This window comes from Lepisosteus platostomus, chromosome 21 (assembly GCF_059453375.1).
Source record: "Lepisosteus platostomus isolate fLepPlt1 chromosome 21, fLepPlt1.hap1, whole genome shotgun sequence".
Taxonomy (NCBI): Eukaryota; Metazoa; Chordata; class Actinopteri; order Semionotiformes; family Lepisosteidae; genus Lepisosteus; species Lepisosteus platostomus.
This window is the reverse complement of record NC_142631.1, coordinates 16,024,986-16,047,354: the sequence shown is the minus strand read 5'-3', so window position 1 is coordinate 16,047,354 and position 22,369 is coordinate 16,024,986. Positions and strand designations below refer to the sequence as shown.

General features: G+C 37.3%; 1 protein-coding gene across 5 annotated transcripts in view; it reads left to right on the top strand.

Annotated features, from left to right (window-relative positions):
- The window catches only part of nek6 (NIMA-related kinase 6), a 120,307-nt gene that overhangs the window by 78,395 nt on the left and 19,543 nt on the right, over positions 1-22,369 (top strand). For all 5 annotated transcript variants that reach the window (XM_088614572.1, XM_088614574.1, XM_088614570.1 and 2 more), the window contains 2 exons: positions 2,038-2,145; positions 13,750-13,844. In XM_088614572.1, the coding sequence (XP_088470698.1) occupies positions 2,038-2,145; positions 13,750-13,844 (203 nt within the window). The remainder of the gene's footprint in view (positions 1-2,037; positions 2,146-13,749; positions 13,845-22,369) is intronic.

Sequence of the window (22,369 nt, the reverse complement as noted above, 5' to 3'; positions counted from 1 at the left end):
TTAAATCCTTAGAACACTAATTAATATTGCTGAAATGCAGATAAGTGAACTCTTCATTCCTAAAAGAGGGAATGTTGATACAATTTGCTTTGTTTATTGCTAAGTTAATTATATCTGCTTCAATTCATATGTATGGTGCAAATTGAGAAATTAAATGAAGTATTCCATTAACCTTTTGATTGCTGATAGAAAAAAACACCAAATGTTTTGTTGGTGAACTGGTGGAATAAAGCCAAACTACAGAACAGTTGCTCTGAGTTGCAACTGACCCAGACAAAATCAATGTGGCAAATTGTTGTAAGACTGATTAATTTTTAATTGAAGCTTCATATCACTAAACTGCTGAAATACTAGTACAGTAAGTAATGCATGAGAAGAGAAACATTTATAAATATGTGTTGTGTTGAAAGAATTCCTCAGAGGAAGGTGATAATTTTAGACTGAGCCATTTATTTGCCAGTGAATCAAACATGATAATAAAGATAGTTGAATATGATCAATGCAATCAACTGTATTCATCTGGTAGGACTTCATCACAGAAAAAAGGCAAGTGACTTCATAATCTGGCTTCATATCCTGGTTATATAATAATAGTTATTATAATTATTTGACAAATGAGAAAAATAAAATTATTAAGTTACCTGGTAGCAAGCTGCGTACTCAATGTCGAGTCTTTACTGAACTAGTATAAACAGCTCATTATACAAAAGAATAGTTAACACTGCCTGTAAAACTAGAAACTTAATTACACCTCTCGTTAGCGACACGCTTTTGGTTCGGTGAGGTGATACAGTACATGCCTGCTTGCATTCAAAGCACACTCCAACTCTGTTTGTAGCATTCTGGGTATGATTGATAGGAGGAAAAATTAATTAGCCAGAAAAAGAAAGGAAATTGCATAAACATTTGACATTTTTATTTCTCAACTTACATTGTGAAATAAATTACTGGCAGAAATGAATTGCGTTGTACTGTATTTTCATGTCTAACACCTGTGTTTTGTGTTGCCTTTTGATATTCCAGCAGCCGGCTTTTGGTCATTCTGTTTCCCAGAATGAGGGAATTTGCTGTTACGCATTTCATCTGCATATTGTTTCAGAAGGCAAATTCATTATCTACATTCAAATGTAAAGCAATGTTCACACATACTTAGTGTTAAATGAAGTGTTTTTCTCACCCTTTGGCACACAGCAATGATAATACATATCAAAAACAAAAGGTAAAACAACTTGCACAGCTTTGCAAACTCGGTGCGTTTGACAAAACAGAAACAGTATGTACAAGGCCTTCAAACATTTCGTGGTGAATAATAATTAATAATACATTATTTGGGGTAAAATGTACATTGAAACATCCGATTATGCCTGAAATCTCCATATCACAAAACACGGGAGCAAAAAATGTTGTGAAAATCTTACAGGAACTACATAGCTTGACGGTTTAAAAATTCTAACTACCATTTCTGAAGCTGTGGATAGGCAAGAATGGGGAATAAAGAATTCCAGGTCTCGGAGATAGATGTACGATAGATAAGGAAATGTTGGAAAACGTTTCTGTGTAAAGAACTGCTAAATTTTATATCACAGAAATGTTGGAGAGGACAGTAAAAGTCCTCTTTATCTTTAAGAAAGTTATAAAAAGATGTGTCTTTTATGTCCCTTAAATTTAACGGGTGACTGATACCAACTCCTAATGAGTAAAATGCTCTAAACACATTGTGCTTTCAATTGTGTTTCTTTGATTTTTTTTCTCTCTCATTTTAAGGTTGCTTAGTCGTTAATCAAATGACTTGACTAATTAGAATTGTAAATATTTGCTTAATTATTCTTTGCCACTTAATTATTGTTTGAAGGTGTATTTGCTTTTGCCAGGTGCCACCTTGAATGTTAATTTAGTTTAGAATTGATACAGTGATTGTTTTAAATGAGTATAATTTTAATTAATCCTGGCTGAGTTAGTCTGCTATAGTTTGCTTTGGTTAGATTTAGTATGAATTTTAAATTGATAAAAACTTTCGTTGTTTTTTTTTTCTTTTAGACATAAAGCCAGCTAATGTGTTCATAACAGCAACAGGGGAGGTAAAACTGGGAGACCTGGGTTTGGGACGTTTCTTCAGCTCCAAGACCACTGCAGCACATTCCTTAGGTTTGTAAAAAGGTTCAGTTTCCTTGCTCAGAAATGCCTTTTGTATTGTCCTAAATCACATCTCTACTGTACTTACAGAAGACTCAGGTAAGCCTGCCTGGGGTTGTTTTAAGTGCTTTCAAAAGAGATCTAGCTTTTGTGACTGTACATCTTGTGAGAGCTCCATGAAGCCAGCAGTTTCTTCTTTTTGTTTTAAAACTTAGTACACAATGCGTTTCCTTGGGCTTTTTGAGGTACAACATACACTTTACTTTTAAATCAAACTAAACAGAAATGGCTTTGCTAGTTTATTATCTAGGGAAAACTTCTCTTTCTCAACTACATGTCTATTATATTCTCTATAAATCGTAGCTGAGTGAAAATTAGACTGTTCTTAAAGATAATACTTTAAGAAAAGTAAAGTCCCATAAAGTTGCTTACACTAATTGCTTCTAATTAAATTGATTAATTGTTGTTAAAATTAATTATTGTTATTTTTTCTCGTTCTCTTTATCCAAGTGTGAAATACGAATGTTATATTTTCTGTATATACTGCATGGAAGTTTTATAAAATCATTCAGTTGTAACTGGAAGGTTTAAAGTCCAACAAAGTAGTACGAGAGTTCATGAAAAACAGGAAAATCTGGACAAAGAACACTAGAAGAATTTTAGTAGTAAAATATAATATGCAGAGGCAGTGTATTTAATGTGGGGCACTAGCCCAGGAAGAGCTGTTGTTTGTAGCTAGAAATCAAAGCACTTTAATGTAGGTGTATAAAATCTGATAGTATCTATAAAAGCTTTTTGAGCTTATCAGCATCTATCCAAAACTATCCGCCCACAAGCTTTTTTGGACTAGGCTAGGTAAAAACACCTTACCCGGGGTTATGCAATACTCGGCGTATTTTTTCTAGGTGAGGTGAGTTCACATTACATACCTGGAGAGCAAATAGTGCTGTAAGTTTGTTCCGCGGATGAGTGGCGCGGAGTTAAGTTAATGCAGACTCCGCCAGCACTCTGTTTTACACTTCAAACTCTTTGCCTTCACACAGGTGTGGTACCGTCTGCATACCGTCTCTCACTTTTTCATTAAAAATGGTGCGTTATCCATATAGCAGTCCTGTCCTGTTTTGGTTTACAGTACAGTATAATACCGAAATGTCCAGTTTTTATAAATGTGTTAAGAGACAATACTGGTTTATTTGCTGTACTGTATACTTTTAAGTATATTATTCTATATTTGGCATTAATTCAAGGATTCTGAATTCTTTTTAAATTCATCATTATTTTATTTCTCTCTTCCTTTATATACAGTATGGGGGACAGTTTCCTCTCTCTCTCTGCAACATGAACTGCTGGCTGCTCCTGAATGCTCTGTCTTGGTGTTAAACACACACACCTGTTAGCCAATAAAGAACAGTACATTCTGGTGATCTCTAGGTGTCTTCTTGCAATGGCTAAGAAGATGTCTTTCCCAATTTATGAACTGTAAGATTCGGTTTACGTAAAGACTTGAGGAACCAGATCCTTGTGTAATCTGGGAAGTGGGACTGTAATGAAAGTAAAACACAACTATTTTCTGAGAAATTCCATGCAACTTGTTTGGTTTCCCCATTGTCTATATTATTGAGAATTTACCTGCAACTACAGAAATTAGGATAACTTTATCCTATAAAAGTCACCACTTTCAGGAAGTTTCACATTCTGGAACGCAGTGTTTTTTTAATGGTTCTTGTATTCGTTATTTCAAAACCTAGGAATTAAAACACATCATCGTATTACTGTAAATAAGATCATGTTCTGCAGCAGAATTCGGCCAAGCGCGATTTTAAGGGTATCTCTCAGCTTGTGTTCGGCTTTGCAAGATAGATTTGGCTGGAAGCGTTTTGGGGAATCAGCAGTAACAGTAACAGTAACAGTAACATCAATATTTTGAACTTGATTTCTAAATATGCAAGTACTGTACATTCACCCCAACAGAAGCAATGCAAATTTGCACTACAGCTCTGATCCACTCTCAACACTGACCTTAATTTCCAAGACCAACCTGAAAGAGGATTTATGCAGATGGATCACAATGTGCAGTTTTTCAGACAAATCAAGGCATATTGAAACCAAATTGAACATTATTTAATATTATGTTTTGTTTATTTAATATTATATGTTGTTTCTAGGTCTTCCTAAGTCCTTTAAGATGCAGTTAATAAAGTGTATTGTTGGCGGTCAAACTTAATTATGCAACATAGTCAAAACAGATTTTTAACTGCTGTGATTTCCTACCTGAAAATGAATTACCTTTTATGTGGAAGCTGATGGACAATAAAAAGCTGTGAGATTCTGGTGTTATCAAGATAACGGTGTCTGTTCCAGATAAAGTGGTACTGTATGTGCAGTTACCCATTTTTTACCAGCCCCTCACACTTTAAAGTTCAAATCATTTGTTCCATTTTAACAAGAAAAACAATCTCAGTTCCATCATGCAGGAAGTAAAGGCCAAGAGGAGTGATCCTTATTATAAAAGCATGTGACACAGTGGATCTTAATTCCATAGAACACCTTTCTGTAGTGTCAGTGATATTATTCATGGTCTTTGAGACCCTCCAACTCGAATTGAATTCCAAACTGTAGTATAATATTATTTTTTTTCAAATAAACACTAGGTGGTCCTGCAAGGCAAATTTTATGTTTGCCAAAGAAGCCTGCAACTACAAAAATAAGCAGATCTTGTTTTAGACATGATGTGAAAGTGTTTTGGGCCACTTTACCCATTTGATAGACATCTAGACATTGCTAATTAGAGCGTATCGACTTAACAATGGTTGATGACAGTTTTAAAGATGGTCCAGCTGGCGAGTAATAAATCTGAGGCTGCTGGGTGTAGTTGACGCAGGAGATAAAGGACTCCACCTTGGTCATTTTCTCTGGGAGATGAACCACCCCTCGACTTGCTGCGGCTGTGCTCCATTACTTAGGTTGTGAGATGTTTCACCACGTGACCTGTATGAGTAAGACTCCACACTCTGGAGCCCTGACGGCGCAGTGTTGATGACTCTGGCTGGCGGTAGTGGTGGTATGGGGCGCAGGACTCAAGGGTAGAAGCATCTTGACCCCTGCGTACCCATGGAATAAGGCTGAAAAATCACCTCACCTTCTACAGCTTACCCTGTGGAACACCAGGCTGTGCTCAGATCGCCTGGCCACACTCTTCTTCTCTGCAGGGTGACCAGCTAGGCAACAACTGATGATCCAAGTAATTGAAGAGAGGATCTAGGTCACTGCTCCTCAAGTCTTGTCCTCAAAGGCAGCGGGTTCTTCTCCCTTTCATTCCCCTTGAACCCATAATTAGGGTTTTGAACAAAGTATTCCCTTCACAGAACCAATTTAAAGAGGTCTAAAAGTGCTAATGATTTAAAAGACACGGGCTGTTGAGCATTCCTGAAGGGTTCGGGGTGATATCAGTTTCTAAATGTGGATTATGTTAATTATCATGTTAGTATCATGTTTCTTTATCAAGCCACGCATCCTTCATTAGCTCACAAAAAAGTGCAGATGGATGCAAATGCTTTTTTGTAAACAAAAAATGGACACGTGGTTCTTTCCATTTTGAGTGAAAACGTGTCTTTTTGTGGATTTAACTATCATTACGCAAAGATTCAGGGAAAGACGGAAAGACTGAAGAGTCTTTTACAGTTGAAAATGGTCAACTTCTTTGGTATATAATTAGCTGAAAGACAGTTTTAGCAAAGCAACTAATGGAGTCAAAGTTTTATGTCTCTCTATAAGGACAGTATGCAAGAGCAAGAGTGACACAAGCCTTAGTGAAACTTGATGGTAAAAAAGGCTTTTTCTTAATCACTGGACCACCTAGGCTTCATTTGTTAAGAAAATCTTATGGGTTGATTCAGAATCACATGAATGTATCCAAAAAAGAAGACTGATTGAGTCAGAAATAGTCATTTGAAAAAACATTTACAGGGAACACTTGCAATACATATACTTTTTGCAAGACCCAACTAGGTTCATTAAGTAGTGATAGATATTGTCCTCCTTGACAGATTAAACAACAATGTGATATTTGCCGTTCAAGGTTGTCTGATTGTACACTAGCGTACTTAAAGGGTATACTGTACAGTATTTGAGAAATTCAAATGGAGCAAAAATAATGTAAAAACAATATGTTGTACACCCTAAAGACAATGAAAATCTTTACAGATGTCAAAGAGCATATATTGTCATCCTAATTACAAATGTACTATTTTCAGCTCTTACCTGCCGATTGTTTCCAGCAGCAATTAAATTATAGTCATTTTCAAAGAATGTCACATTCCTTTTTCTAGAAATACATACAGTCTTTATCAGAAGAAGTCTTTCGAACCATCAAACTTTTAAATGAATGATTCATGATGCAGGGGGGCACTCTGCTGGTATTAAAAATATATCATTACATAGAAAAATGAATGCAGGATCAACCCTTTTATTCTGTGTTATCAACAGTTTGTGAACTACAAAAAAGCGCTAGGGCCGTTTTCATGGGCATCTCTAAGCCATTAGCTCACTGCTAAAAAAAAATGTCAGTTATTTGCTATCTTTCCGTTGCTGTCATTAAAAAACTTTTTCTAAAAGTAATCCAAGATAAGAGGACAGCTCTGCAAATGATGAAAAGATCAACTTTAGCTTTAATTTCCTTTGTTTCTAACAATGATACAGCATTAAGTTCCCGCTGTGACTTCAGTGCTGTTTGAGAAGATCAGCCCATTATCTTCTCAGGATTTTTTAGACTGGATTCAAAAGCTTTGTTGGGCACCTTTGCACAGAGCTCAGAAAATCAAGATATTCAGACAAGCATAACTTAATGTAGAAAACAATTTGGTTTTGTAGATAACTTTTAGCCTTTTGGTTTAGAATGCATGATTTCTTTTTTTTTCTCAGAACACAGGAATTGAGAAAAACATGTCAATCTAAAAAAGCCTTAGATATTGTATTATATTATGTATTACAGGTTTAATAATTATATATAGAGATGCATTTAAACAGAAATTTTAGATTTGCTGGACAATAGTTCAGGTATTTAGTAGACATTGTCACCTATAGGCTATTAACCAAATTTTGTGTTTTTCTGCATGTTTATGCGGCTAAAACAAGTGGGAACTGAAACAGGATACAATGTGCTTTGTGTTGTAAGTATTCTAAATCTGAAGTAAATGGATTGAAAAACATATCTGGGGGGGGGTTTATGTCTTGGAATCTGTTTGGTGCGTTATCTAAAATTGATTAGCTTCCCTTGTGTAACATTACTTAAACAGATTTAAACTCCTCAACTGCCGTTCCGTTCCAAGTTAAGTGAAGGCGAACAAATTCTTGAAACGTATAAAAAAGAAAACATGAAGAAATTAAATAAGGAAAATGACTGAACCTGCCTAAATCACCTTCACTGAAATAAAACCACTAGGCTGCAGCTACTGTAAGTCTGGAAGTGAAGTAAAGCTGACACACCGCTTTTGACTGAGAATCTATAATTGTAATACCTGTCCAAACCTGGTGGTCCAGTCACAAATAAGGCACTAAACTCCATGTCCTCTAACAGATTCACTCATAGTAAACTGTGGTATTTCATGGGTTGAGGTCAGTGTTGTTTGAAATCTCCCGGTACCGTATCTGTCCATTTTCTGACCGTTTTATCCAGTTTAGGGTCATGGGGGAGTCAGGGCCTATCCCAGCAAGCAGCGGGCACAGGTGGGGACCACCCTGGACAGGATGCCAGTCCATTGCAGGGCACACAGACACACTCACAGCAGGGTCCGTTTTCCCAGAAGTCAGTTATCCTACCAGTATGTCTTTGGACAGTGGGAGGAAACCAGAGCTAACCACTAACCAATGCTAACCACCGTGACTCTCAAATCTGTGCCAGCAAACTAAAAGTAAATGAGTGTTCATTAAATACATACAACAGACGCCAGTAGTTTCAGACACTAACAATGGATGCGCAATGAATTGCAAAAGTCCAAAGTGCAAAATTTAAATTGAAATACATAAAGATCAGATGCCTCAAGTTTTTTTTTAAAACATGCGAAGCTCACAAGCAGCATCATTCATATTGTTATCTCAGTGAATAAGTCACCTTTCATGTAAGCAGCGGCAGTACAGCTGTGTGGCAGAGCAAGACTGGCTTGAGTGTGCTGTGCTAATTAAAGTGGCGTTGGTGGATGGGTTTCTGCAGGTAGGTGATTCCATACTGCTGGGCTCTTGCTTCTAAGAGAAGATATGTGTTCTTCTGAAGTCTTGCAGTTGTTTGGACAGGCAGCGCTCATGTAACTGTTATCGTTGATTACATCTGACAACAGAGAAGACTGTTGTCAGGATATGTGGGAGATAAAATAGTTTTTAAAAATTAAAGCGAGTTAATTATGTATTTAAATGAAGTAAGGAGTTCCCAAACAAAGAATTAAAGGGCTTCAACAGCTGTTTCTCCTGAGCTGGTAGCGCAGGACTCGTTTGTGTCTTGATTTCGACTATAATTACGGCTTCTTGCCTGTCTTTGACTGCTCAGAGCAGATCTGACATTTTGTGGGAGACAGAGCTGGACCAGTAGTGATTTTTTTTTAACACTTGCATTGTCTTTTTCCCAGTTTGAAATATGTGCATTTTTCTGTGAAAGACGCTAGAGAGAACCACACGGTTGAGTGAAGGGTAACAGAGGAAAGAAAGAAATCTTCATAAAAGATGGAAATTGTCCTCTCTACGTGTACAGTATGTAGGCAACCATTCTTTTAAAATTATTTTTAAAAAATGACAGCCATAAGAACTAATTCAGGCTGCCAGCAGACCCACTCTGAAAATACAAAACATTTTTTCCTGAGAATATTTTTGGCTTTATCTAGCTCTTTACAGTACTGTATGTGCTCACTTATGTCAGATAAGTCTGTGGCCCGGTGGAGATTTTAAGTCCTAAAATCACGGTACACATGATAATTGGATTTTTTTCAAACTTTTTTTTTTGTGTTTCCGGATGGGAAAATAAGAGCAGATCGCCTTGGTTTTTATTTATCTCGGCGTGTGCGTGAATCCAAAAAAATAAACGTTTCCTACAGGAATCCTCATTAACGGCAGAAAGCGGAAATATAGATTCAATTTAATGAAAGCCGGGGCAGCAAAAGGAAATTTAGACAATATCGGCTCTAACAAGCTAAAGCTGTAGTAAGAATGTTCATGTTGCCCTGGCAACAATTCTGAACTCCCACCCTTAAGGTTGCTGACCCATATATGGAGAAGAGGCCTATGCAAATATATTCACAGTGATTTTTTTTGTATGTGTTTGCTAACAACAGACTGGCATAAAAGGTCATTAGACAGTGCCACAACCAGCCTGACAGGTGTACTATAAAGCTTTGGCAGTGCGACCGCTTCAATGTCAGAAAAAGAAGCCATAATTAGAGCAAAAAACAGAATGGACGTCAAACGAATTACTAGGCAGCAGCTCATATTTGTCAGGAAGGATTGCATACAAAAAAATTAAGTGACAGTACATGGCGGGGTAATGAAAGAAAAATGAAAGATTTGCCCGTACATCGCGCACAAGATACATGCGTATGTCTAGCTCGGAGCTAAACGAGCCCCTACCACCATCGCGGAGTTGTGTGACTGCTGCTCGAGAAATTTCAGCAGTCATCCTCTCCCAACATCATGTGAACCTCCAGCGGATTTATTTTGATAGGCCCTTGTTCTGTCGCTTCCTTCCCCCTCAAAATAAACTCTTTAATTAGCCCGAATCGTCGTAAAAATCGTTTCATGTGACACAGGCAAAGTGAGAATTACACCTAGTTACTATCTCAACGCAGATCATCGCCCGTCAGACAACTTATCTTTAACAGATTTAAGAGTACAGGAGTTCGAAACATAAATTGTAATGAAACATTCTTCTGTGGTTTAAACATATTAGCAGTTACCCCAAGTCTCCTGTCTGGGCCTGAGGAGCTGAACATATTTTGGTTTCTTGTGTCTTTAAATATATGGAAAGATAAATATATTATAAAGACACTTGCGAAAGAAGATAATAGTTATGTAAATGAGCAGTAAATGCTGTTAAAATTTGGGTCAGTTTCAAAATGTCAGAACTGGAATTTTATTTGAAGAGCACATCATATCTAAAATATCTTGATTAACATAGTACAATGCCAAAATAAAAGAGATGTTTTTACTTCTAAGCACAGAATTTCAGAAACCCGAGACGTGAGATATTTGAAACTTTTTTTTTCCTACAAGTCTTTTATTGCTCATAGTGTACAGCCACATGAAACAGAAGCTATGCATGGAATGACAAAGTGTGGCTTTCATGGTTAATTGTAAATTCCAAATTAATTGAGGTTAGGTTCATCTGAATCCTGAGAAGATAGAACTATCTTTTCTGTTCTGACAGCAATTTTCCCAGAGTAAAATATTATAAAGCATTCTTTTCTTTTTTAACAAACTTGCAAGTCTATAGAAACATAATTCCTTGCCACATTGTTAGCAGTAGTTATGGGTGTATCATCATAGCTGAAATTCTCATGCTTTGTTGTGGCTTGTGGCCTTGATGAATTTGTCCAGGATGTATTTTTTCATGCATTAGGGGTTTTGTACTGATAAAGAGTAATTGGTGGGAAGTACAGTAACAAAATGTAATATTTTATTAGGTTTATCAGAACCAGAGTGTACTGGTAATTAAAAAGAAAATGCGTGTACACATGAGAAAAAGAGGTTCATTTGAACGGAAAGCTAATTAAATGTCTTTTAAAAAGATAGTTTGGTTCTCTTATTCAATTTCCTTATTTTTTAGGTATTGCCAGGAAATTTAAAACAAACTAGAATTAAGTCCAATCTGTCAGTGTTTATTTACTATTAATGGTGAAATTATCCAGCACTTTTACCCTTACAAATTGAACTAAATGCCCTTATGGAGAATGTCCAAACATTGTTTGTATGTGGTTCACATATAACATCGAAACATTGCTGTAATGCTCGTCTTGTTTTCCAAAAGTATTTAAACAATAAAGAAAACAAGGATAACAAATCACATCCTGTCATTCTCAATACAGTCATCTGTTGTATAAAGTATTTTTAAAACACATATTTTTTTTTGTGCTAAAGAACAAAAAGTAAAAATAAGAGCAGTTGTGTCTTGTCTATTATGCAAGCCAAATTGGATTTTTGTACAATTGCAACTTTTTATGCCAAAAAACAAAACTAAAAAAGAATTGATGTTATGGCGCACAATTATTTTAAGTAATAATCATTAATCAGACTTTGAAACTAATAAAATGTACACTATGCGCATTGTATCAGATTAAATCTGACCTTAGTTTTACTGTATTTTAAGGAAGGTGGATAAGGTATTGAGATTCAATTTAAATTGGTATGATTTTGCTTCTGATATATTAAAGGTGTTCTCCTACAGCTTCTTCCTAAAGCAGACATCAGGAATGGAAAACACCTAAAAAAAACAATAGATCTGTATGTGTGAGCCCTGTGCATGATTAATATTGATGACATGACAACTGGATGTAAAAATGCTTAAAAGAAAGAGCTAAATTAGTGTATGCGTGTTTGAAGCATTATTTTTCAATGTCATCTCTTAGACATTGAAAAAAATTACTGCACTTAAAAATCATCTGTTTTCGACCATCTGAGGGTCTCAGCACAACAGCTTAAAATCCTTTTTATCCTGATTACAGTGGAAATTTCTACAACCTTAAAGGGTGCATTTTTTCTGTGGTTTTGTTTGTTTGCTTTGTTTCTCTTAAACATGTTGGCTACAGAAAAAAAGAGAGGGTTTGAAATCTATTGCATTTTGATATAAACTGTCATGCTGGGGCAAATTGCTCTGCTGTCATTGCTATGTTTAGAACATTCACTTTGAACAGTGACAAATGCAGTACACTTGTCAAGTCACAGTATACTTTTCCTTAGGTCAAAATATATAACTTTAATTCTTAGGTGAGGTTTGGGGGGAAAAACAGGTATTTAGGTCAGTAGTTGAACTGAAATGTCTATTTTATTATTTGTTAAAATTCATTGGTTTTCTGTAGACTGTTAATTTTCCATCAACCATTAATTGACAAAAAGTTTATATTTCAATCTGTGTGGTCAAATTAGTGCTCAAATGCAAGTCCATAATGAATTTCTGAGGTCTGTTGAAAATAAAAGTATTTTTAAATGCCATCTTATGCAGTGCGATTCACGATGGAAGATGGAATAGAAACGTTTATGTGTGAAGAGGGAAAGATGTGTAAATCTGGATTGATATGATCTAATTCCAGAGATTTACTGGAGGCCGTTTGTCAGGAATCCAATGTCTTGGTTTTTGAAAGCTACCAATCAAAACGGAAAGTATAAAAAGCATTTAATTTAGTACTGAAGGGAAAAAGATTGCGGCTAAATATTTCAGTGTTTTTTTTTCCTGTAACTCTTAAGGCGAACAAAGTATCTGAGGGTTGTTTGGCAGACAGTTCCAAACCCAGGCCCTTATTTTGTATCTTCTTCATTATCTGTCCAACAATACCTCTGCTGTTCATTGACTCAAATAAATACCGTACTACCTTTACGGGCTCTTCACATGATAATGCCAATTGTAACGTTTTTGATTAATAGCCTCTGATTATCCTGTTCTTGTCATATTGACTGAGGTAATGCATTGGCAAGCTCATGCTGATTAAATTGGAAGTCCAGAGCAGTTTGGTGGAGCAAGCTCATTATAGGCAATCTATCTGTAATGCTGGACAGGTCGGAAAAGAAATCAGTCTTGTCAGTCTTTTATCAGGAGCTTTTTTTTTAAAAAAAAAATTAATATATCTGTTCTGAAAAGCAGAGTCTCTGTAGTCGTTTTTGTTTGCTAAAAAGCTTACAATAATTACTTCTAAACGGCCTTGGTCATAAACAGCTAGGAAATAGAATTTCGTCAGCCAGGCTCTCCACATACCTACTCAATAAACTGAACGGCCCGATGCACAGAACTGAAACAACGCGTGGGGCGCACTCAACCGTTATCGTCAACCCCTGTCACTCCCTTTCGATAGAGGTCCCTTTCTCTTTATTATTCGAGACGACAATTTTAAATTGCCCAAAGTCTACCATTCGATCGCGTGGTAGCACAAAGGTAGACACGCTGCAACTTTCTGTCTCGCTTCTCTTGTTGTTGGTGGGCTTTTTTTTTCGCCATCCCTCTCCTCAGCCTCTCCCATGCTCTGACCCTGAAATTCACAGTTCCAGAACTGCCGGGGAATCTCACACCCAAGGTGACAGAGCAACAGTGACACGGTCCGTTCTGTCACATTTCCAAAGCGTTTGCTGATCAAGAAACTTTCGGAGCCCACTGGCAAATGAGAGAAAGCACTTGATCTGCACAGAATACGACTTATTTTGCAACCAGTAAGCACACAGATAAAAAATGACAGTGTTTGTTGTTGCTGTCTCTTTTTTGTTGTGCTTGTATACAGTACTTCCTATACGTGTAGTTTGAGTACAAATAAACGGAATATGCTTTAAGTGGCATTAGTGGTTTCGTGAGCTCGTACATGAAATGTCCTAAAATATATAGTTAACAAAACACTTTTACATAGTGATTCAACTAAACAAAAGGTCTCTCTTTTTTAGTGGGGACACCCTACTACATGTCTCCAGAGAGAATCCATGAAAACGGATATAACTTCAAATCGGACATATGGTCTTTGGGATGCTTGCTATACGAGGTAAGAGGACCCTGAATAAATCTTTTCTTATGGTGTTGCAAAATGTGTGTATGTGGGTTGTTTTGTTTTTTTTTTTACCTGTGGCAACATTTAATAGGAATGTGAGAGCTGTAGTTAACTTCTCTTTAGTGTAGGTCCGGGTTTGATTAAGTGGTTGTTTATTTTGTTCTGGTCATTAAAGTGGCATTGCAAATGTCTGTAAATATGTGCAATTACATGACATATTCTGAGCTTCTCGTAGTCTGCCTCTCATTGTATAATGAGTGTTGGTAACTTTCCATCTTTCACTTCTGCAGGACGGTATGTGCAGAACCTATATTAAATGAGCAGCTACTCAGATTTACTCGCGGCCTTAAAGTTGAACAAATGTAGAAACCAGCCATGCATGGCTTTGCTCCCCTTAATGGATAAATCATTCAAAAAACATATTTGTTCTGCTTTTGAATTCTGTTTTCTATGTGGTAGCATTGAAAAGTCAGGAAATGTCAAGCAAAACTAGGCTGTGGGACAGAACGGCAAGGTTTGTCTTTCTTCACTGTAAAATAGATTCTGCAACATCCTCGAAGAGAAAGTTGTCTGTTCCAATATAAAGTGCTGCAGACAGTGAAGAGAGCATTGTCTAACTGTAATGGCCGCCAAGTGTATTCTCCTTTTATTTAGGAAGGTGTGTAACTGTTGAGGGTTTGAGCTTGCTGATGAATAAGCTTGCAGCCCTTGCGTAATAAATGACATTTGTCTGTCTGAATGCAAAATTTCTTTTGATTGCTGTAAAAGGCTTAGAAAGAACACATTAACAAAGGATTGGTTGTTCTCTGAACTCTGTTATCGCTGCAGCCCTGTACAGTTGATTGATTCCTTTCGATAAATCTGTTACAGATATTTATAGGAATGGTGCTTCATCAGTGTGATGGCAGTCAGATACAGTACATCCTTCATATATTAGGGATTTTGTACAACTAAGAAACATTTGTGTTCATGAATCATGTCAGGTCAGGTCAGGGTATACTGAATTTAAAACCTTTACAGGTTTACATGTAACTACAGTATGTATTTATTGAAAGCTGCATATCTATTTCCCATATAACATAGTCCTACGTACATATATCAGGTTACATACATACCCTTCCCATTTGTAGAATTTCCTAGTAGAAATAGAATGTTTTGGGATTCTATCACACTTAGACATCAATGCCCATAGTAGCTTGCAAAAGTGGAGGCAATAAATTATTCAGGGATACAGTTATATTGCTGAATGTGGGAAAAACAAGAAGAAAGAAGAATGTTGTTCTTCCCTTGGCCTGTCTTCATATGGTGTTTCCAAACCATTGAACGGTACTGTATATAAATTATATAAGTGCTTCAGGGTGTGAGATGACAAGGAAGATATTTCAAGATTATTCAATACCCTTTACCTTGTGCCTCACAATTAAAGACCAACATGTTCAGAATCAATTTTACAGAGAGCAGACTACACCCTCAGGTCTTAAAGTACCGATGCACACAAGGTACTTTAAATTTCCAACTAAATATCCAACGTAGGTTTTTAAGACACATATTTTATTTTCCTTAAGAGTGTGACAAATATCACAAGGAAGGGAAAACAGGTCGGGTCATAATCCACACTTCTTCTCCCCACAAGCGTATGTGCTTGAAAAAACTGTATGACGAATGGGGCCTTAGATGTTTGAGGATTGTTTAAAGATTGAAGGAATTTCAGATTGAAGTAAATCAAAGTAGAACCACAAGGATAGGGCTGTCTCTCTGTGGCAGCCTGACTTCACTTCTCACTGGGAGTGTTTTCCCTACAAAATACAATGCAATTTATAATCACCATTGTAGTCAATATTATAATCCTTCCTTATTAGAGCTCACTAATAATTTCAGTTAGCTCAACCTGATGTTTTTAATATCTCAGACAAACTACATTTTTGTCTACACTCCTACACCACACTCCTTTTTTAACGTTTAAATGGCCATTTGAGGCTCTGCAGCAGGTTCATTTTTGACGATTTTGGGACAGTGAGTTTTTTCTTTTGCTGTTTTTAGGTTTTACAGTTGGGAGTTACAAATGTATATTTTGAACAGATATTTTGGTGACCCCCTAAAACTGCATCTAGCGAAGTCCTCTGTTTTGAATTTGTTTTAGTTGTCCCGCAGAATTGTTTTTCCCAAGATATGCATTTGCAGTAGGTGAAATTGAACACGGAAGTCAAGTTGGACAATTTTGCATTGGACAATGCGAGCAAACCAGACCAGAGAAGCGAGTATTGATAGTTCTTCTGCATTCAGAAAGACTTCTAAAAGGAAATTCTGCATTCAGTGGGCTAAGGACTGGTTTGTAGTTGGTACTGTAGGTAATTTGTGCCACAGTGGCTCATCAGGCCAGAGCCAGAGTGGTCTCCATGGCGTTGAGCAAACAGAGAGTACAGTATGTCACTCACCCCTCCCCACCGGATGGGATGCGAGTCTGAGGAGCCTACTCCCAGGAAATGATGGTGCCCATTCATACAGTTGGGCGGACTGGAGCAACTCACTCAAGGTACACCAGAAGTGTCTGCAGCCCCACACTAAGTATAGAGGGAAATATAATGAATGATTACATTTTTATTTAATGCCACCTGGTCTATAAGGAAAAAAGTGAAGCAGTATTGAAAGTTTTAAAAAAATGAAATTTGATTTGCTTGTTTCCAGGTGTTATTTTTCCCTCTGCTACTTGAAGTTTTCTTTCTCCAGGAACGAAAGAAGCAACTTTTTATCTTGAGGGATGTGCTGTGGATGTCGTCCCTGTCAGTGTTTGAAGTTATGGGTGAATTGCCAGGCAGGGGCTGTCTTTACTTTGAGAGCTCCCTGACACACGCATTCGCAGTTAGAGATGGCTGCAGCGTGTTGTGCTCGCAGCAAGGAGAATTGGATTGCCAGTCAGCTGTTTCTTCTCAACCCAAACTCCCATCCTTAGTAACTAAATAACAATTTAATTCTGTTAACAGAGAGCTTTTAGTGTATCGGTGCACTCAGCTCAACTCTGTGAATTGGTTCTGATTTATGTGTTGACAGGGTATGAAAGCTCCTTCTGTTTTCTGTTTAAGGAAGAAATATTACTGCTGGGAGCTAAATAAAAAATCAATGAGAAAGAGCCTCGCTGGTGTCCAAGTGTTAAAGCTCTGCTTGAGTTTAACAACCTTTTTACTCACTGTTGGCTGAGGCAGGGGAAATAGGCATTGATTTTTTTTCGTTATTTGAATAAATACCTGCCCAGTATATGTAACAGTTTTCCACTGTAAGGAAACACCATCAACTTTTCCTGTTTCTGTAGGCAGTTTCTACCTTATACAAGCAGCACCATTAATTTTTCAAGCCAGTCCGTCAGCACTGATATGTGCTCTTGTTTTATTAACAGCCATCACTTCAGATAAATAATGGAGGATATTTTGTTTTTCCCAGCTGTTAGTATTTTAACCCACAGCAGGTAGACACAGAGAAAAATCACCTATAGGTTGTGTTTTGACCTTACAATGTGCTTAAACTGTTATATTCATGTCACAGAATGAGAAGGAGGTTGTGAAGGCACACCAAATGTTACCTTGAGATAAGTGGGATTTGAGAAGATGAATGAAAAGAAGCAACCTTTGAAAAGAATTTAGATCTCAATATTGATGCATGACTGTCCTCACAGTATGTATGATGAAGGCATAAAAAAGGTTTGCGCAATGTTTGAATTACAGTACGAGGCGTCAAATTTAAAATAAAAGAAGCAATTTTAAAAGTACAGAATGTGTACAGTACCCAGACTATATTAAGAATGCTGCACACCGTCTTGGTGGCTAAGCTGAAAAGGATATTCCTGGTCTGTAAATGTTCAAATGAACAAATAAATCAATCGTTGGACTGAAGGTTATTGAAGGAGGTGGGGTCTACTTTGACAGATTAAATGAATTGGTTTGAACAGAAGCGATCACATGGGATTTGATCCAGATCTGCAGAATTCTGAAATGTATTGACAAAGTCAGCCCAAAAAGACTGAGACCCCAATGTCAGTCTCAGCATAGAAACAACAGTTAGGATGCTTAAAATGTGAAAATTAGGTGCAAGCACATTCCAGACTGGGAATAAGAGACACTTCTTTGTATTGATAGTTTGTCCGAAACAAACAGCCACATTTGCCTAGAGCGATCTACGGTAGCTATGTTGTTGAATCCTAAATGCAAATCTCTTAGTAAAAATCAGCCAAATCAGTAAGCTATTAACAACTAAACACTACATAGTGGTCCAGACGGCACCCAACAAACTCCTTGTTTATTATTTGAAGATTTTTTTAAATCGTAAAAAAAATTGACTGTTTAAAGTGATCAATTCTCATTATAAATTCAGTTTCAGCTTATTTTCACTGTTCAGAAATTAAATTATGCTAATAAATATTGCTAACGAATCTGTGGATTCTTTCAATTGTGCATTTGGGCTCCTTAGTGCTACATACAGTACTCCCTTGCAGGTGTGCAATGCGTCAGTAACATATAAAGATAAGAAAGATATGAAATGGTTCTAAAATTCAGACTGCTGGAGATAAAGGGTGAATAGCTCAGATACAACATAATAAGTTCTGCTTAACTCCTACTACCCCATCTGTCGTTTTTTTTTCCAAAGTACATATCCCGGACTAGCGTTTATAAAGGTGCTGAGCGGTACTGATGTTCACACTCAGAGCACCCCATGAACTGACTTTGCAGGAAGTACAGTTCCTGTGAATCCAAAGAGTGCAGCCTTGTCCTTTAATATTGCTCAGAGGCATTTGTATCTGCTCCAGAAAGTAGGATGTTGTTTAGTTTATAGCTGAGGCACAAGACTGGAGCCAGGATTACTGAGTAGGTGAGAAAAGTCACAAATGGCATGTTACGTGTTAAAGTTGCCATCTGTCAGCGGTAGTTTCCAGTGGCATGCCGTGCTAAACTGGCACGTCTCCTAAGAAGTCAGGTGAACGCCGAGTTGAAAATCTTAGGTGGCTGATACCCCTGTTCACTCCACTCTGACTAGCACTCAGCTCAACCAAGGTGTGAACCTTGAGTTTGTATTGGAATTGTGGAATTCATGAAGAGAGTTACAAAGCAGGGGAAGCCATTTGACCCATCTAGGCTGTTTTGTAGTTAGTAGCTAATTCATCTGACAATCTCATCCTGCTATTTTGTTAAAGAAGCTGGGGTTATGGCTTTATCAACGTGACTGGGTAGTGAGCTCCTTTGCAGTGCCTTCTGTTTCTGGCTTTAAAAGCACTTCCATGTGGCTTCCACTTGTGTTTTTTTTCATGATTATTTTATTAAGGAGAAGTCCACTGACTTGACTGACATTCTCAGTGCCTTTGAGGACTTTGGATACTTGTGTCAGGTCCCCTTGAAGGTCTTCAGTGTTCAAGACTAAAAATGTTCAATTCCTTCAGGCTGTCAGTGTAGGACATTCCAGACATACAGTATGTCCCAGGACATAAATTCCAGAATATAGGTGTTTGCCCAGTCTCCAGGTTTATCTAAATCTTTTTAAATTTAATTTTCTGCTTCTACATTGTTTCCTAATCTCATTTACATTTCATTTCCTAAAATGTCTGGTTTAATAACAATGCCAGAACTTAAGCCATATTGATATAAATTATAGAGGAGCAGTGGTCCTGGTATAGATCCTTTGGTACTCTACTAATGGGCAGTAATTGTACTTGGGATCAGTTTTGTCGATTTGGGGTCTTTAATAGAGGCACCCTGGAAGCTGCTGAATGGATCCTGCAGGGGTGCAGGTTTAACTGGTGATGTTGAGATGTTGAGTAGCGTTTCTTGGATGGTTTTTGGTTGGAATTTTTATCCTTTTACCACCTGGGACCAGTTTGTCTCCGTACGTTTCTTGGTGATGCTTCTCAGGTAATCATAGTACCTGAATATTATATGTCCATATACAATATCTTCAACAACCTCTGGGTGCTCTGTGAATGCCTTTATTTCCATCTCCAGTGTATTAACTGTTTCCTGCCGGATGTCTGCCACAAATAGTCTGGATGGCATCCTCATACAAGATTCAACTCGCTAGATTCAACACCATTTTCTTTTTGAAGTATTGAATGTATTGTATGTGCAGAGCGGAAACATCCATTTTTGTTGTTTGGAGGTGGAAAATTCAAAGTTTTAAATAGCCATCTTATTGCTGTAAGTTAAGTGTAACATTCTTGGTGTGAGAGATTTGTATTTTTGTCCTGCCCATCGTGCCCATTAGAAAAGGCAAGCTGCCATTCTGAGTGGTCAGTTTTGGAACATAATCCTCAGACACATGCAGTTAAATAATTTATTCAAATTTATGTTCCTCAGCCATGTGTTGTCCATTGCTATAGAGGTCTCATTTGTAAGGGGTCCCTATGAGGAAAAAAATAACACAGTTGTGAATAGGAGAGAGAACCAAAACATATGTTAAAAACTAAAATCATGAGCCCTTGCGATCAGTGACAAAAATAAACTTGCAGCCCTTTATCTCTTCATGAATGTGGACTGGAAGATAAGCACTGGCAAAGCATTTTCATCAGTTTCCAGATTTCATCTTTAAAGCCAAAGAACAACAGACTGTTCAATTCTGACATCCAGTTTATTTGCAAGTTGTTCCATGTGTTTGGGACCTGCAATGCAGAAGATCGTTTTTCCTGCATGTGATCAAATGCTTGGAACCCCCAGACGAACAGAATGGCGAGTGCTGTGTCATTCTATCAGCCTACTCGGATAGAATTGAATCTTCACGAATTTCTAAGCAACCTGTAGCACACTGACAGCAGAGGTTTATTTACAATGCATGCCCTCCCATGTTTACTCATAACCCTGATGGAATTCGGACAAATCATGCCACAGAGATTTGTAGATGGTATAACCTGACTTGTTTTGAAAACAAAATTTAAATGTTGTAAACGTAATAGCATTGCACAAATCAAGGCCATGTTATAATTAAAGTCCTGAAAGCGGTGTTATAGTAGTGATCTCCAGACCAAGCATACATGCAAAGTGTGTGTATGTGTACTAAAACAAACTGTAATAGTTTGTGAGGGATTCTCATTTTCCTCCGTGTGAAATAGCAGTTTTTCTTTTTTTTACTATAAATTTTGCATGACTGCATTTATTCGGAATGCTGAAGGACAGCAGCAACTGTGTAGCTGATTTTGTTGATGTGTCTGGGGTTAGAAAACTCCAAAAAGCCTAATAACACTAATTAAAAAAATTGCATGTTGCTATGAAAGCACAATCAGTCCCTTCACTTAACTACACATTAGTGGAGAACAAAGTCTCATGTATAATGACAGCCTCTCCAAGAGGCTCACACTACTGCAGCAGCAGACCATAAATATTAATTGAAGAATAATACAATTAGACATAAAACATATATGCCTGCTGAGCAGGCACAGATGCCAGATAGCATTAAAACTAAGAGTATCCTGAGATAGAAATCAATCTGATGTTAGCTTTTGTTTCATGCAATCATTTGCAGATATTAACAGCTTCCATAGGCAAAACCATTATTTTTAAGTTTTAAATCTTATAAAATCAATTGCAGTAAATTTTGCACTATGGCATAAACTCTGTTAAGCAGACATTGTACCATGTTTCTTATTATTTTGTACATGTTGAAATCCATAAACATAAAGATGAAATATGTCTGTCAGATCAAAGGAGTGGTGATTCCTCAAATGTGCGTTGAGTTTGGAAAAATCAGTATTTAATTTTTGTTTAATGCCTACAAATGGCATTGTGCTTATTGTTTGGTGTGGGTTATGAAACCAAGATTTACGTGTTTCTACAGAAACATAAGCAGTTAGTGGTGGGGATCCCACAGTGTTATTGGCTGTTTTAGTAAATGTGTTTGCGAGGAGAATGAACGTTGAAGCATTTTGTTCTTTATTTTTGTTGAACCAAATCAGAACTTCAGCTTTGTATGAGAGAGCCAATTTGCTGAGCCAGTGTTGTGACCTTGGCCAGTAAATACTGCAACAGCAAAGGGCAGAGTTTGTGGCACAGGAAAGAACTGAACTATTGAAAGAGTAATCTCTCTTAAAGCTTGTCATGTCAACAGATGGTCTTCCATTGTAAGCTGTTGCCTAGTGGTACACTTCCTGTTTTAGGACCTCATGGACAGAACTGCTCAGATCAGAGCCCACAACCGATCAGCCCTTCTTTTCTCTGGTCAGTAGCAACATGTGCAGTGAGCTCATGCCAGCATCAAAATTGACTGTGCCTGATTCCAGGAGTTCACCTGCCTTTTTACAGTCTCCATGAGCCAGGCGGTATACTAAAACAATCACTGACCAAAATATTAGGAAATCCCAGCCAAAAAAATCGCTTTTCACAGTGCCAGGCAATGGGTGTTTGGCTACAAGATGAGAAAGACTTGCAGCACCTTCTCTGTCCAGGAACGTTCTGGAGAATCCATTGGAGTGTGCAATTCACATAACCTCGTCACAACTTCAGCTGATGGCGATTCTTCTAGAAGAATGGAATGGGATTGGGATGCAAATCTTT